The sequence below is a fragment of the Pinus tabuliformis genome, chromosome X, assembly GCF_031772625.1.
Source record: "Pinus tabuliformis cultivar Carrire ecotype Pingquan chromosome X, CPIR1, whole genome shotgun sequence".
NCBI lineage: Eukaryota > Viridiplantae > Streptophyta > Pinopsida > Pinales > Pinaceae > Pinus > Pinus tabuliformis.
Genome location: NC_142308.1, coordinates 1,747,286,316 through 1,747,304,811, shown reverse-complemented (window position 1 = coordinate 1,747,304,811; position 18,496 = coordinate 1,747,286,316). Strand labels below are relative to the sequence as shown.

Here is an 18,496-nt window from a genome sequence, read left to right as displayed (position 1 = left end):
TACGTGCAACATCGAGCTACTCTACTGTATCCCTTGGAATGCCTCCTCTCTTCAGAAGAATGCCCAGTGTTTTGTATGTATTCTCATTGGGTGAAGCCTTTAGTTTTAACATTTGATGAAAAACTTCAGCAGCCTCTCTCAATCTTCCATCTGCAATGAACAGGTTAATGACGCTATTAAAAGAAAGAACGTTAGTAAGAAATCCAGATTCTAACATTTCCTTTGCAATTTCAGTGGCTTCATTAAGCCTTCCATTCTTTTTGTATAAGGACAACATCATGGAAAAAGAAAATTCATTTGCCTACTGCTTTTCCTTCAAGACTTTGAATACTTCTTGTGCTTCAGTCACCATATCAGTGCGAGCATAAAGGTCAAGCATACAGCCTAATAAAAAGGCATCTGGTTCAACACCCAATTTTTGTATGCGTTTGTATGTTTCTTGTGCTTCCTTCAAAAAACCACGTTTACTATAAACCTTAATCAAAGAACTATACACCACAGAGTTGCCTACAAAACCAGCATTTTGCATTATTTGAAAGTAACGTACAGCTTCTTCCACACATCCAGCTTCAGCAAATGCATTTATCAAGGCACCATAAACAAAAACATCTAGCTCCACACCTGCGTTAACCATCTTTTCAAACATCTTCTCTGCCTCTGCAACTCGACCCGATCTTCCATTGGCGGCAATAACAGCACAAAATGATGAACCCTGGAGGTTGGGAGTGGATCATAAGCTCCCGGAAGAAACTTGGAAACTGAGGAGGCCAGGCTATAATGACACTGGGTAGCAGACCCCGCAATTACAAAGGAAAAGAACATACAGTAGGTAATGTTAAACGTATGTAACTGGTAAACAAGCTGCAATTATTAAACGGAGATCAGGTTGGCCGATACCACATATCCAAATCGAAGATTTATAACTCTTTATAACGTAGACAACTCCTTGAAATATGTAAACGATATAACATACGGGCAAACACAAGTAAGCAAGGAATTGAGTATACATCACATTATTTTCTGAAGATATAACCGAAGACGCAAACCCCGAACTGGGTATACATATTTAGCAAAGATTCAAAAACAAATTTAAGCAAATGGTGCCGTCGACTGCTGGCCATGGTAGCCATATCAAACCGCAGAATAATTAACCGGCACAGCTCTATAAACCTTCATCGTCACAAAAGAGAATAACAGGAAACTACATAATTTCAGAGCAGAATAAGCTCTGGGTAATATCTGAAATGATAATCACATCGTCATAGCAAAATTTATTTACATTTGGGAAAAAACCCATTAAAAGCTCTAACCCTCTTCTAAATTGAGCTTTTTGGCTACGAAACAGGCATCCCATAGATGCAGAGAGCCATAGCCACGCTTTAAGTTTCCCCTCCAACTAGGGAAAGTTCTTACCCATAATTGGAAACTCCGCCACTGTAGACACGTTGCCCTACCAAGCAGGTTGAGCCAGCTCCAGGTCCCAACGTCCTGCGTTGCATTTCAAATACAGGAAAACTGATTAGGGTATCTGATAGGGCTTGAACGCCTAAAGTCACGAAGAACAAGGAAATAAGAGCAGAACAAGGAAATAAGAGCAGAGAACCAGCTGAAAGATAAAACCAAAGCTTTTTACTTGTAAACATTTCTGATCCACCGCCAGACCATCAAACAGGACCTTAACTTCAGCATAAGCAGTTTCAAACCAAAGAATTCTTCAGGCTGCCCGTATAACAGGATCAGGAGAATTTGCATCTACCATGTAGACTCTGCACCTTTGCAGATTTATGATTATCGCAGTAAAGAAGAAACAACAATTATTTTAATATAATACAATTTCACAGTCAGCCATATTTTCAATATCCTGACTAATTATAGTAAGGATATTTACAAATTCAAATAAAATTTTGGCCCCACATTGTAATGTACGACTCTGTGTATGTATGTAATTACAAGGGTAGAAGATATCGGAAAGCAAATTCATATGGCATTACTTCTGTCACCTGTGAAACACATTCATCTGTCTTTCCTTTCAAGCATTCCTCCACAGTAGCTCTTGAAGAGATCGGTAATTGCTCACATATCCACTCTAACAAGGATTTTTTATCCTTTGCAAAATCCCACATATACCAATCTAACAGTTTTGGAATAAGGACCTTCCTCTCAGCAGTAACACCAATAGCAGCCAACAAATATTCCCTTTTGGCTGCTTCCAATTCCGTTTCCACCTTATTAGATGTATATACCCGCACCTGTCCATTGACAAAACCAAAGATTCAGAGATGTGAACACCTATTTTTGGAAATCCTTGTAAAAAGCATACAAACATGGACATAAAAGCAATGTTTTTCTGAGAATTTTCATTTTTATGAGTTTCCAAGTGTAAGTGTTAGAAAACATTTGCCCATATTTCAATCATGAACAAGGGGGATTTCCCACGAGGCTTTGCATGAGCATCTTCTGGAATATATATAGAGCAAGATGGTTGGTTGATTATACTGTCTTGTGTGCTTCAAATGCAGAGTTTAGGAGCACTTTGCATTGTATGCTTCAAATGCAAAGTCTGAAAGATGCCTTAATACATGCATTTACTCAAAAATTGTTCTACAATGTTAACTGATTGAATTAGACGCTAGACTGGAGGCCTGCATTTAAAGTAAACAGCCCATAATTACAAGTCTCACAACAATTTAACTTTATATGCATGCGGCATGTATGGCGTCCCACCATCTATGTTACTGGATCGGATCCAAGAATAGTGTTTCTGTGGATCTGCATCCAGCTCTGTTTCGGATACATTTCCAGAAGGATCCACACGAGATCTGTTTATGGCTTGGAAAAAATGTCAAGCTAGCAGATCCTCCAACAAAAAGAACATATTTTAAAAATCACAAAGAAACATAAAATTAAAATTAAAAATGGCAGAGTGCAGGGCCCTAAAACCATAATTTCTCCCTACAAAATAGACCATCCTCCCATCCTAGAACATACAAATCTGAGATTTTGTAGCAGTCTGCATTTCCGAGTTTGTGAGAAAAATCCAGAGCATAACGTTTTCAAAGATTCTGAATTTTCTATGTTTATATATCTATATATATATATATATATATATATTTGAGAACAATAATCAATTTCGAACATAATGTTTTCAGAGATCTGAATTTTCTATGTTTATGATTCACTCTCTCTCACACACACCCCATTTCCCCACATCCAGATCCTGACTTTTCAAAAACTCTGACAGATCCATCATTTCCATGCAACTTAGACCACTGTTTTTCTTTATGTGTTGGCTATTAGTTTGATTTTAATTTTGCGTTTCAAAGCTTAGGGCTCCAGCAGAAAACCATGTTTGATATTTTGATTTCAAATTTCAATAACTCATTTATAGAACTATTAGGCAGATTTATTCACGACACATGCACATAAGCCCAAGTGCAGATCTACTACTTACAGCAGGAGAGGACCAACTTCCACAACACAATGCAAACGTAATCAATGGCTCAAAACACTCTAAACCATAAACAGCCCGCATCATAGCCTCCTCGTCAGATTTTCCATTTTTCCAATAGGACTGGCATTCAGTCAACACAGAAAGGTCAGTTAGATACATAAGTTGGAAGAATTTGAAATATCTTCCCTGGAAAGGGAAATTATTAGAGTGAAAGGGTGTTCGAAGTATGAAATGTTCAATGGCCAATGCATTCATCAATTGCCCTCCCACATTAAGGACTGCCTGTAACCCTCCAATCACAGTACACACAGAAATTAAATAACTGCAAAATAATGTCGATAGGAAATTCCACAAGTTCTTTGATAATCTTATTATCATTGTAGAAGCAGGGCAACCTGTCATTATATAAGTTACAGAAAGTTCCTTCAATGTTTGCACTCTGATACAGACAGCTACTGTGGTAAGAAATGAGCAATAAAGTCGATTGATTGCATTCTCATATTTGGCAATGTCATACCTTGCGCATTACCGAAACAACCTTCTGAGGTGTGCCTGGTATTCCGTGTTCAAGGAAGGCCTGAATTTCTCTAAGCGTAAAAGTTCAAAAAATTGTATTAGTCACAGGAAGATGCATCCTAGAGTGAAGATCAGTTGTTTAGAAAGCAATAAATGAAGACTGGGAGAACCACTTAAAAAGTTGAATGAGTTTGTTTAGATAACAATAAACAGAAACTATACATGCAAACCAGGGGGAATGTTAGTATCATACATGCATCATGCAGGCATTGTAAATGTTGATCCAAAACGCTAGCTTCTGCTGATATGTCAAACCCTTTACATCTGCAGAACATAGTTTGCTGACAAGAAATCTGAAAGCACAGACTTATAAATTAGCCCAAACCTAAAAACGACTAAAAGAGAACATAAGCAAACAAACATGCATAATAGCATTATTTCAACAAATGACAAACACACCTTAATCTTCTGAATAAAGAAGCACAAAAATGAACATAAAAGCAATGTTTTTCTGAGAATTTTCATTTTTATGAGTTTCCAAGTGTAAGTGTTAGAAAACATTTGCCCATATTTCAATCATGAACAAGGGGGATTTCCCACGAGGCTTTGCATGAGCATCTTCTGGAATATATATAGAGCAAGATGGTTGGTTGATTATACTGTCTTGTGTGCTTCAAATGCAGAGTTTAGGAGCACTTTGCATTGTATGCTTCAAATGCAAAGTCTGAAAGATGCCTTAATACATGCATTTACTCAAAAATTGTTCTACAATGTTAACTGATTGAATTAGACGCTAGACTGGAGGCCTGCATTTAAAGTAAACAGCCCATAATTACAAGTCCCACAACAATTTAACTTTATATGCATGTGGCATGTATGGCGTCCCACCATCTATGTTACTGGATCGGATCCAAGAATAGTGTTTCTGTGGATCTGCATCCAGCTTTGTTTCGGATACATTTCCAGAAGGATCCACACGAGATCTGTTTATGGCTTGGAAAAAATGTCAAGCTAGCAGATCCTCCAACAAAAAGAACATATTTTAAAAATCACAAAGAAACATAAAATTAAAATTAAAAATGGCAGAGTGCAGGGCCCTAAAACCATAATTTCTCCCTACAAAATAGACCATCCTCCCATCCTAGAACATACAAATCTGAGATTTTGTAGCAGTCTGCATTTCTGAGTTTGTGAGAAAAATCCAGAGCATAACGTTTTCAAAGATTTTGAATTTTCTATGTTTATCATATATATATATATTTGAGAACAATAATCAATTTCGAACATAGTGTTTTCAGAGATATGAATTTTCTATGTTTATGATTCACTCTCTCTCTCACACACACCCCATTTCCCCACATCCAGATCCTGACTTTTCAAAAACTCTGACAGATCCATCATTTCCATGCAACTTAGACCACTGTTTTTCTTTATGTGTTGGCTATTAGTTTGATTTTAATTTTGCGTTTCAAAGCTTAGGGCTCCAGCAGAAAACCATGGTTGATACTTTGATTTCAAATTTCAATAACTCATTTATAGAACTATTAGGCAGATTTATTCACGACACATGCACATAAGCCCAAGTGCAGATCTACTACTTACAGCAGGAGAGGACCAACTTCCACAACACAATGCAAACGTAATCAATGGCTCAGAACACTCTAAACCATAAACAGCCCGCATCATAGCCTCCTCGTCAGATTTTCCATTTTTCCAATAGGCCTGGCATTCAGTCAACACAGAAAGGTCAGTTAGATACATAAGTTGGAAGAATTTGAAATATCTTCCCTGGAAAGGAAAATTATTAGAGTGAAAGGGTGTTCGAAGTATGAAATGTTCAATAGCCAATGCATTCATCAATTGCCCTCCCACATTAAGGACTGCGTGTAACCCTCCAATACAGTACACACAGAAATTAAATAACTGCAAAATAATGTCGATAGGAAATTCCACAAGTTCTTTGATAATCTTATTATCATTGTAGAAGCAGGGCAACCTGTCATTATATAAGTTACAGAAAGTTCCTTCAATGTTTGCACTCTGATACAGACAGCTACTGTGGTAAGAAATGAGCAATAAAGTCGATTGATTGCATTCTCATATTTGGCAATGTCATACCTTGCGCATTACCGAAACAACCTTCTGAGGTGTGCCTGGTATTCCGTGTTCAAGGAAGGCCTGAAGTTCTCTAAGCGTAAAAGTTCAAAAAATTGTATTAGTCACAGGAAGATGCATCCTAGAGTGAAGATCAGTTGTTTAGAAAGCAATAAATGAAGACTGGGAGAACCACTTAAAAAGTTGAATGAGTTTGTTTAGATAACAATAAACAGAAACTATACATGCAAACCAGGGGGAATGTTAGTATCATACATGCATCATGCAGGCATTGTAAATGTTGATCCAAAACGCTAGCTTCTGCTGATGTCAAGCACTTTACATCTGCAGAACATAGTTTTCTGACAAGAAATCTGAAAGCACAGACTTATAAATTAGCCCAAACCTAAAAACGACTAAAAGAGAACATAAGCAAACAAACATGCATAATAGCATTATTTCAACAAATGACAAACACACCTTAATCTTCTGAATAAAGAAGCACAACTTGGTAGCCGACCCAAGTCAAATGAGTGTGCAGTGATATCATGGAAATGTTTGTATGGACCAATATCTCTCAGGATTGATTCAGAACAAACACCATAAGGATCTTTGAAATGCATTTCTTCTGAACATTCTGTAGGTATTTTACGGCTCAAAGGGCTTCTCGAGCCATAACTCTTTGACCTTGAAAAAGTCAACCGTGAAACTGTTGACGATGTCTCCTTATTGGTTGCCAACGATGGTCTTGTTAGCTTCAAAAAAATACTCATCAAACACTTCACAATCTCTTCAGAAAGCTTGTTTGGTTGTGTGCTTTTCCCCTCTTCAAAAATATTCAGGGATGGTAGTTTCGTTGGTCCAAAATGAGTATTCACTAGAGTATGCTCTGTCTGGCAAATGTTATAATATCATACATAAATTGAATCAATATCTACTCATACGATATTCTGAAAGTGCAGGTGCACATAAGAAATGTAACTTATTTTTTACTTGAAATGAATTCATAATTCTTTTCTTGGAAAAAAAAACTATACTCTTCCTTCAATGTTTGCACTCTGATACAGACAGCTACTGTGGTAAGAAATGAGCAATAAAGTCGATTGATTGCATTCTCATATTTGGCAATGTCATACCTTGCGCATTACCGAAACAACCTTCTGAGGTGTGCCTGGTATTCCGTGTTCAAGGAAGGCCTGAAGTTCTCTAAGCGTAAAAGTTCAAAAAATTGTATTAGTCACAGGAAGATGCATCCTAGAGTGAAGATCAGTTGTTTAGAAAGCAATAAATGAAGACTGGGAGAACCACTTAAAAAGTTGAATGAGTTTGTTTAGATAACAATAAACAGAAACTATACATGCAAACCAGGGGGAATGTTAGTATCATACATGCATCATGCAGGCATTGTAAATGTTGATCCAAAACGCTAGCTTCTGCTGATATGTCAAGTCCTTTACATCTGCAGAACATAGTTTGCTGACAAGAAATCTGAAAGCACAGACTTATAAATTAGCCCAAACCTAAAAACGACTAAAAGAGAACATAAGCAAACAAACATGCATAATAGCATTATTTCAACAAATGACAAACACACCTTAATCTTCTGAATAAAGAAGCACAAACATGGACATAAAAGCAATGTTTTTCTGAGAATTTTCATTTTTATGAGTTTCCAAGTGTAAGTGTTAGAAAACATTTGCCCATATTTCAATCATGAACAAGGGGGATTTCCCACGAGGCTTTGCATGAGCATCTTCTGGAATATATATAGAGCAAGATGGTTGGTTGATTATACTGTCTTGTGTGCTTCAAATGCAGAGTTTAGGAGCACTTTGCATTGTATGCTTCAAATGCAAAGTCTGAAAGATGCCTTAATACATGCATTTACTCAAAAATTGTTCTACAATGTTAACTGATTGAATTAGACGCTAGACTGGAGGCCTGCATTTAAAGTAAACAGCCCATAATTACAAGTCCCACAACAATTTAACTTTATATGCATGTGGCATGTATGGCGTCCCACCATCTATGTTACTGGATCGGATCCAAGAATAGTGTTTCTGTGGATCTGCATCCGCTCTGTTTCGGATACAATTCCAGAAGGATCCACACGAGATCTGTTTATGGCTTGGAAAAAATGTCAAGCTAGCAGATCCTCCAAACTGTGTACCATGGCTTTTCTGTTACCTTCTTCACCGCCGAATGGATGGACGGCTCTCCTCACCACACCCTGCCATCTTCGTCAAGGGACATGATCCGCTTCATAGAGCTCCCTGATGTTCAGATCGAAGGGGATCGAGGCGCCTCAGATTGCTGTCCTCTCTCATCCATCCACAGACGCTTTGCCTCTCTTCGCTGACGCTTGGTTTCTAAAAAGGCTGATGATCTAATGGCTGGAGTTTATTCCATCGTCTAACAATTGATCTAAGGGTTCATAACGAGACACCGCGGCACGGAGGGGAGTTCCTCTCAGAGGGAACGCCTTACGGCGTAATTATCCTTCCTTTTGCTTGATGAATTGTCTTACCTTCCGATCTATGTTTGCATTTCATCCTTTGAGTCTTAGCATTGAATTTTCCTAGTTGAGCACCCTTACACAAAATCCGTTAAATTAATGTTGCCTAGTAATCTCAATAGAATTTTGATCTTTAACCCCATCTCTTGAATTTGCCTAGTTGAGCACCCTTACACAAAATCCGTTAAATTAATGTTGCCTAGTAATCTCACTAGAATTTTGAACTTTAACCCCACCTCTTGAATTTCACCAACTACTCAAATTTCAATCTTTGGTATTAAGCAGGTCTAGACATTCCTCATGCAAAGTGTTACCCAGAAATTTGAAATGTAAGCTAATTTTTTTTTAAGGTTTATAGTTTCAACTGTAGTTAAGTGGATTGTTTGGGGTCTTCAATTGGTTTAATTTTCATAGATGATATATTGTCATATTGTAATAAGTTAAAAGGAAAATGCTCTCAGTTTGTACTTTTGATATGACTAAATGTTATGATTGACAATACCTTTTGTGAACATGTTCCAATTTTTCGAACGAACTTTTGTGAACATGTTCCAATTTTTCGAACGAATTTTTCGAAAAATAAACCCTTTAGATTTACGGTTTTGAACTTCCCTTAGAATATGTTAGTTTTCTATAATTCCACCACCATTGTTTTGTGACTTCCCTAACTTATCCCCCTTTTAGGTCTCCACTCTCTTGAAGAAATGAAGTTAAGTTCTCTTAGAAACTTCACTCCAAGGTTTGTGTTATAATATTCCATTATCCTTGGGATGTGTATGAGATTAAAATTGCACAAGGTCCTATTTTCTCTCATTCTATTGAGCCCTCCATTGAGAAAATATTAAAGACATGATCATAGGTTCTATATAGAAGGGTGTTTTGATATATAAATTTGGAATGCTTCTAAGGCAAATGAGCTTCTTGCAATGTTTTAGCGTAAACTTAGAAAAAGAAAAAAAAATCTTGAGGATTAAGAAGTCATCCTCCCTAAGAGAAGAGAAACCTATATTATTTCATAACATTTTCATTTACTCTACAAATTCCTCAGGAATCAATCAATAACTCACTTGGAATCCCATACCCCTTTTTTTGACTCTCCTTCATTAAGGTCTTGCCCTTGTTTTTGACACTTAGCTCCATAATTTTGGAAAATATTGTTGAGTTGGTGCTTATTCTACTTACTCTCAAAATATGAGTTGCCTATTATAGCACTCAAAACCTTTCCCATCTCAGGTTTTCCTAGACACTATTCTCTAATGTCTTTTGCTTTACTTTCCTTGAGTTTTGGCTATTATATTTTTTAATACCCTCACATAAGACACCATAAACCTAACATCAAATATTGACTCCCCTTGTCTTTTCTATCAAATTTTCTTCACTTATGGATTTCCTCAACTTCTAATCACTCACATGTTTACCACCTTGCCACTCCCAACAATTCCAAAATTCTCATCGATTTTAGGAAAACCTAACCATATTCCTTAGTTTTCACTCAAGAAAATACCACCACCTTTAATCATTAAAATACCTAAATTCTTGCTAACAAGATGATTTAGTCATGGCTTAATATTATCATTTTGAACCATTAGTTAATCCTACCTAACAAAATTTCTTTATTTGCATAAAATCTCACTTTTACTTATTAAATATTAATTCATGATAAATTATTCTTCTTATTAGGAGATGAATTTTCTTACCTTTTACTCTATGTTAATAAATGAATTTTCTTACCTTTTACTCTATGTTTGCATTTCATCTTTTGAAGAGCATTGAAATTACCCACCTTATTAACCACTCCTACCCATTAAATTGACGTTGCTTGGTAATCTCCATAGAATTTTGATCTTTAATCCGATTTCTTCAATTTCACTAATTACTCAAATTTCAATTTTTAGTCTTAACCTTAGAATAAATATAGACATTCTTGATAAGTGTTACCAAGAAATTTGAAACTTAATACGCTTTTTTTAGGGTCTCTTTTTAAGGTTTATAGTTTTAGTAGTTGAGTGGATAGCTTATTGCCTTCTGCTCTTGGTTTAATTTCTATAGATGATATATTGTCACATTGTAGAAGTTAAAAAGGTAGATACTCTTAGATTGTACTTTTGATATCAATGTTATAGCTGGTACGACCTTTTGCCAACCTTGTTCCAATTTTTCAAAAAAGCTTTTCCGTTCGTTTTTTTTTTTAACGTTGTTTAAAGTGGGTTCGATCCGTTGGAAGAGATTCTCGAATAAGAAAGAATATATGAAAGATGAGAATGAAATAAAATCTGGTACCAATCACATCCATCTACTGTTAAATGGCCGCCTACACAAGAGTACTTAAAGTTTCAGATATCTCCAAAATCAATACGGATTGCACTTGCTTGCTTCACGGGCACGGTTGGAATTTGAAAACGAATTTAAATTTGATTTTTTGAAAGCTTTTCCGGCAGGTTTTTCCGGTCGAAATCCGGCAAGAATTTATTGGAATCGCAAGTTTGATAGCTAGTTTCTGCACAATGAAACCGTCCCAGGGATTTTCCAGGGTGCTGAATCCAAATATGAAGTTAAAAAACATTTTAACTGCAGCAAATCAAGATTTAGCCTCAATTTCTTCCGCCGTCACTGGAATCTCCAAAAAGTCGCATTATAGACAACTCCCTTTATAATTCGACTTCACAATTTCAAAAAAAATTGACCTTTTTACATCTTTTTAATTGGATTTCACAATTTCAAAAAAATTATTAATGATTTTGTACTTTGTAAATGGTATTTAACAAATCAATAATTCAATAACAAATAATTTACTAATTAAATTTTATGGTAAAAGTGATTGGAATCTGGGTAAAATAATTTTAAATTTTTTTTAGAAACAGTATTTGAATCATGTTTTTATGGTGGAAATAGATTCAGCACCATCAAAAATGTGTAAAGTACCTTTACAAAAATCCATGTAAATTTTCTCAAAATATAACCAAAAATTCTATAAATTTAAAAAAAAACCGTAATTAAACTACGTTCAAAATAACATGCGATGCAACGGTCGGCCCCGCGTCCGAAAATCAACCCTCCAGGCCAATCTTGACAGACCCTTCTATTCCCAAAAAGTGCAGTTGCTGCAATCCCGAGTTTCAATGCAATTTTTTTTAAAGGTTGTTCTTAATACGCATGTGATTAGTTGCCTATTATTATTGGATAGCATATGTCGATGCCGGCTTTCTGTTCTCGTTCAATCTTTTGATTTGCACAAACATAACTGAAAATTCACATCTCGGATAATCCATAACCCTTAAATGCTTCTGAACATAACTGAAAATTAACATCTCGGACAATCCCTTTTGAATGAGTGTAAAAGGTAATAGTTTTGAGTGAGTTTAATAATCAAGAGTATGGGTTTATATTCAAATTATGTAAAAATCAGAAGTGTAGAGTACTTATATTCAAATCATATGCCAAGATGAATCTTTATCTCATATACAAAAAGATTTCATACAACCAACAGATAAATTATTATGAAAACAAGATATATTTTTATTTTATAACAATCATATTTTAATAATTGTCGCTCAGATTTGTGAAAGATCGTATTGACTCCAAGAACATGGAAGGTGTTTATATTATTCCTTGTTCTTGTGGAACCTCCTATAGATATATCAGTAAGATCGGTGGCTCTATTAATCAAAGGATTAGTGAGCACGCCGCTGACCTAAAGCATATGAGAACCAAGTCTTCCGTTTTAGCAAAGCATGTGGAGAAAACCAATCATCATGTCTGCATGGAAGAAGCTAGTGTGATTGCTAGAGGCCGAAGAATCTCAATAGAGAGGATGCCTAGAAGATCAGTCACTGCTCTCCTCCTAGTGGTTTTCTCCTTTAAGTAATCTTTTTTTTTTTTTAATACGGTAATTTTTTCTAATACTTGAATTCTCTAATATTTATATATTTAAACTCTTTGACTATTAAATTAAAGTTAATATTTTAATTTTTAATTTTGTAATTTTTTCTAATACTTGAATTCTCTAATATTTATATATTTAAACTCTTTGACTATAAAATTAAAATTAATATGTTCTTATTTTTTTTAATTATTTTTTAATAATTAATTTAAAACGAATATACTATTTTTTATCATTAATAAACTATTAATTAATATTGTAATTCTCTAATATTTTTATGTCGGGATATGTTTTGACTATGAATATAAAACTAATCTATTTATTTTAATATATATTTATAAATATATGTCCTTTTTGGTTATATTTAAAATAGAATTAACTATTTATAGATTATTCTATTTTTAACTTATACAACTAACTAATATTTATATAACATCTTTGATAACTAATTAATTAATTTATTTACTTAATTTAAATTAAGATTTAAATGTCCCTTATTAAAATATAATTTGTATATTATTTAAAATATAATTAACTATTCTCTATTATTTTAATTATTTTATGGTTATAGTATATTAACTCGCTTATTCTAATATATATTTATAATTATAAAATTGTCTATTTACATTTATTTTAATAAAAAAATTATTAACCGCATTAACTTCTTTGAATAAATTATGTTTATACTCTTCATAGTTAAACTAGCGGTTCTCGTCGACAAAATTTTTTCTATGTGATTTTCGCTGGAAATTCTTGTCGAAATTAAATTACTCTACAAATTATATTAATTTTTTATTTAAACCCTAAAAATTGAGAATAAGTATCTAATTTTAAGGTTAATCTATATTACCAACCAATATCAATAAACCACGAATAAAAAAATATTAATCTCTTTATCTCACAAACAATAAAATATTATATACCACTTTTATATGTAACCATAACATCCCTTGTATGCCAATTTTTTATCTAAGCATAACATTAAAATAAAATTGTTCCCCTCCTTCACGTAATCTACTAAACCAGCCATCGGAAACTCTTTTTTAACGTTATCAACAGCCAAAACAACGTCAGCTAGATAAGCTTTCATTAAATTGCCACAGCGAGTCAGTTAGTTGATTACGAACGTTAGTCAAAAGTGACGTTATTCTGTTCGGGGAGGAACGGATACTTCAGTTATCTTCAATATCCAACACAATAAATACTGCGCCCCCTTCTTATCATTTCGCCCCATATAATTGCAGTTTTGCCACACGCCCTGGAGGAGCACGCAATTCAATTCAATGGAGATGATAACGTTTATAAGTATGATCGTGCAGGCCAGCCTGAGCAGGAATCCACAAGTGCCCATTTCTCCACCGAACTTCTCTTCCAGGTAACTTCTTAGCGTATATTATTCTAAAGCGCCCCTTGCTCTCTAACAAACACTGAAATTTAAAAATTGCTCACAATTTTCAGGGGCCGTTGGTCTTATGGATAGGCTTCCCCCGATATTAACAAAATAGTTTGCACGCCCGATGATGATGAAGAAGACGACGATTGTCAGAACTTTTCCAAAGAGGAAGCATGGTGGGTTCTTCATCCAAAAGAGGGGGGTTACTATGGGCTGGAATGTGACCAGAAATGGATTGAGGACGTCAACAACCGCAAAACGGTGGATGAAGAAGAGCAAAAGTATTGGTTTTCGATCATCAGAGGACGTTCAGAAACCACCCCACGACACTGATATCAATGCTTATATCACCTCCGATTAAATCTAATTTTCATCCTCTGCGATGGTATTACTGTATACTGCTATGATGATTTTTATTTTCTAATAATTATAGTATTAATCTCGAATCTCTAGCTGGCTGTACAATATAAATGCCACTACACACGTTTTTGTTTCTCTGGTTTATACAAGTGGGACGGGGATGTAAATGTGTTAGAAAACTTGCACAGATGAATCTAGGTAGTAAAGGTTGAACACATAGCTTTACAAAGCAAAAACACTAAAAGAATCGAAAGAACAAAAATAATGATTGATTCAGAAAATAGGTTACAATGTTCATGATACAGCATTACTTGGTGAAGATTCCAAGGTAATGCACCATAGTGGTGAACAATGAGATGACTCAACACCTACAGCAAGTTCTCGAGAGAACTAGCCAGTTGCAGAGTGAAAGGAGGAGCAAATCAAGGAGCAAATCATGGAGAAGAACTAGCTAGAGTGAAAGGAGGAGCAAATTAGGGAGTAAATCATGCAGAAGAACTAGCCAGTTGCGGATTGAAAGGAGGAGCAAATCAAGGAGTAAATCATGCAGAAAAGATCTTGCATGTAGTCCCATGCTCTAACTAAGTGTCCACATGTGTCAGTAATGAGGGTCCTAGGTGTGTAGTATCTCCAACACCCCCTCTGAACACCACTATGGGGAAAAATAGAAAATGGGCCCTGGCAACTAAGGCCAAAAGTCACCTAAAATACAATGCAACTTGTACTAAAATTGAGGAAAGAGGGAAAACCTCGTAGGAAACCGCCCCCCCCGCCCCCCCTTTCAAAATACAATGTAATCGAAAGAAAAGAGGAAGAAGATAGTTGCTAAGCAACTGTGTCCTTCACTCCAAGACGATCGCGCAAAGAGTGAAACTTTTGCTCAGTGAATGTCTTGGTGAAGATGTCTGCAGTCTGTTCTGCTGAAGGACAGAACTGCAAATCAATGACCCGATCATGTACTAAGTCTCTCATGTAGTGCATATGGATCTCTATGTGCTTCATCTACTGTCGCTATACTAAATCCCTGCAAAAGTTGAGAGTGCTCTGGTTGTCACACCAGATAACAATGAGTTGGTGGAACTAGACGCCCAACTCAGTGAGGAAGTACTGTAGCCATAGAGCTTGAATGGTGATGTTGACTACTCCTCTGTACTTGGCTTTAGCTGAAGAGAGAGTAATAGCAGCTTGCTTCTTGCTCGTCCAATAGATAGGGCTAGACCCTAAACTGAGTGAATATCTGAAGGTAGACTTGAGATCAATGCTGTCGCCCGCCCAATCAGAATCTTTGAAGCCAAGGAGATTCAATGTAGTGCCTGCTGCATAGTGAATCCCGAAGGTGATGGTGCCCTGCACATATCGGAGGATGCGCTTGGCAGCATTCCAGTGTAGCTCATGCGGCACGTGCATGTATCTAGAAACTGCCCTTACTGCATATGAGAGATCTGGTCTGGAGTGGGTGAGGTATAGTAAGCTCCCCACTAGCTGTTGTTAGAGAGCACTGTCAACTAATGGAGTGTCACCTCCATCCTCAAGGCGGACCCCAGATAGAAAAGGAATCGGTATTGGCTTGCAGTCATTCATGTGAAATCTCTCAAGGAGATCCCGTGCATACTTAGCCTGAGAGAGTTTGATGCCTATGGCATCCTGTCTGATCTCAAGACCAAGAAAGAAGTGTAATGGACCCATGTCCGTCATAAAGAACCTATCATGCAAGGCCCTCTTGACTGCAGCAATGGCTGAAGCCGAGCTACCGGTGATCAAGAGATCATCCACATACAAAACTAAGATAAGAAGAGAATCATGTGTCCTGAGCATGTAAACATTCAGATCAGACTTACATCTTTCGAAGTTTTGTGATAAGAGAAAAGAATCCATCTTCGCATACCAAGCTCTTGGGGCCTGCTTAAGGCCGTAGAGAGATTTCTTCAGTCTGCAGACCAAAGATGAATCCTGAATGAAACCATGTGGCTGCTCCATGTAGATCTCCTCAGATAGGTCTCCATGAAGAAAGGCATTCTTCACATCCATCTGATGTACTTCCCACCCCTGGGCAACCGCAATGGCAAGTGCAAGGTGTATGGAATCCATCTTTGCTACTGGAGAAAAGGTCTCATCATAATCAATGCCATGCACTTGCTGGAAGCCTTTGGCTACTAGCCTGGCTTTCTATTTGGTGATTTGCCCATCTACAGCACTCTTGGTCCTATAGACCCATTTGCATCGGACAAGTTTCCTTCCTGAAGGAAGGGGGACCAGATCCCAGGTCTGGTTCTCGAGGAGGGAGTTGTACTCCTCCTCCATGGCGGACTCCCAAGAGGGATGCCCAGCAGCCTCAGCATAAGACTGTAGATCAGAAGACTGAACCAAAAGACAAGGCTGGGATGGAGTTGGTTCAGTGGCAGTGAGGGCAAGAGGAGGCTCAATAAACTCTGAGATAGTCCTTTGCGGATTCGAATTATCCCCCACAAGACCATTTCTAGCAGCTGGGTGGTCTTGTGCATATATCTCACTTAAGCTCCTTGTTCTCTAATTTATGATAGGGGAAGTTAATTCACTGCTAGAAGCTCGATTTGGGCTTGGATGTGGATCATCATATGCATGCACTGGATTTGTATCTGAAGACTCTGTCTCTGCATCTGCATGCTCTACCTCGGCATCTGCTTGCTCTATATCTGAATCTGAGTGTACTGAGTCATTACCTCGGTCATGAGGTAGATAAAAGGTGTCGGCATGCGGCAATTGAGGTGCATGCGAGAGACTTTCCTAAAATTGGACACTTCGATCAATGATGAGCTTGTCCGTAGACAAAATCAGGAGTCAGTATCTCTTCACACCATCAGGGTATCCAAAAAATATGCACTCAATGCTCTGTGGATCAAGAGCTTTCCTCTTTTCAGAGGGGATCCTAGCCCATGCTCAGGAGCCGAAAACACGGAAGTGGGTGACCTTCGGTTTAGTGCCACTCCAAGCCTCAAAGGGGGTCTGATCCTTGACAGATCTATGAGGAGATCTGTTCTGGATGTAGTTAGCATAATTAAGTGCTTCAGCCCATAGCTTATGAGGTAGTGACTTAGCATGCAGCATGCAGGAAGCCATCTCTTTGAGAGATCGGTTCTTTCTCTTAACAACTCCATTCTGCTACGGAGTGTATGGAACTGTGTGCTGCAACTGTATGCCAGAATCAAGGCAAAAGTTCTGAATTTCCATGTTAACATATTCCCCCCCATTGTCTGTACGAAGGGCTTTGATCTTTCTCTCTGACTGTGTCTCAACTAGTGCTTTGAAATCTTCAAAGTGCGCAAAAACTTCAGATTTGGCCCTGAGAAGATACACCCAAGTATACCGTGAAAAATCATCAATAAATGTAAGCACATACCTTGCTTTGTTGATGGAAGGATGAGGAAAAGGCCCCATGAGATCACTATGGATCAGATCTAGAGGAGAGGATGCTCTGTGAGTCTTGCCGGTGTCAAACTTTTCTCTAGGATGTTTGCCAAGGACACACCCTTCACAAACTCCTTTGGAGAAACTGATATTCGGCAACCCTTCCACCATCTCATGCTTTCTTAGCTGTTGCATATACTTGTAATTTAAGTGACCACACCTCTCGTGCCAAAGCCTACTACTATCATCAGCATGTGTAAGTAATAAGGAGGATTCAGATTCAATAAATTCAGAAAATGTATACAGTCTAGCTCCATCGTTTACCTCATCGGTTACAATTTTGGAGCTGCTATGTAGGTCATATATGTTCACTGCATCTAGAGTGAATTCGACTCTCTTTCCGGTGTCAGAATGAGTGATCTAATAAACTGAAAGCAGGTTTACCAAAAGTTTTAGAACATGAAGCACATCTTCAAAGCTTCCGTGTAAAAGTTCCACTCTACCTTTTCCAGTGACCTCAATAGGTGAGTCATCCCCCATGAGGATGGGAGGTCCTTTGCATGCATACAAAGAGGAATAGACTTCCTTTGCAGCAGCCATATGATGTGATGCACCATAATCTATAATCCATGCGTCAGGGGAAGAGTTAATTGCAACTAAGGCATGAAAATTGTTACCTTTCTCATGTGGCGGATCCTCAATTTTATTCTTGGCGCCCTGAGGGATGTGGTCTCCAAGGTTGTGCTTCTGAAGGATTTCTGCCATTTGGTCAATTTGTTTCTTCATGCAGGAGGATTCCGGATGGAATCCTCGGTGACAATAGGTGCATTTGTCTCCTTTCTTCCCTTTCTCATTTCTGGAGCCGGAGGAGTCATTGAAGGGCTTGGTGTACCCTTCATTATT

The 18,496-nt window shown here is 37.1% G+C and overlaps 1 protein-coding gene across 12 annotated transcripts; it reads right to left on the bottom strand.

Annotated features, from left to right (window-relative positions):
- Window positions 1-867: 867 nt before the first annotated feature.
- Window positions 868-8,440, bottom strand: LOC149146781 (uncharacterized). 12 transcript variants are annotated; one of them, XM_089448218.1, is made up of 7 exons: window positions 6,542-6,576; window positions 6,338-6,435; window positions 6,086-6,145; window positions 5,570-5,689; window positions 3,452-3,571; window positions 1,634-2,249; window positions 868-1,488 (listed from the first exon to the last, which is right to left on the bottom strand). In XM_089448218.1, exons 2-6 carry the CDS (start codon window positions 6,344-6,346, stop codon window positions 1,947-1,949), a joined length of 612 nt encoding a protein of 203 aa, XP_089304344.1. In that variant the 5' UTR covers window positions 6,347-6,435; window positions 6,542-6,576; the 3' UTR covers window positions 868-1,488; window positions 1,634-1,946. The 12 variants fall into 12 exon arrangements, with proteins under 12 accessions (XP_089304344.1, XP_089304349.1, XP_089304342.1 ...); XM_089448223.1 differs by having other exon boundaries at window positions 6,086-6,155; window positions 6,542-6,557; XM_089448225.1 differs by lacking the exons at window positions 868-1,488; window positions 1,634-2,249; window positions 3,452-3,571 and adding exons at window positions 7,198-7,267; window positions 7,450-7,549; window positions 8,249-8,440 and having other exon boundaries at window positions 5,616-5,689; window positions 6,542-6,954.
- Between the last annotated feature and the right edge of the window lie 10,056 nt (window positions 8,441-18,496).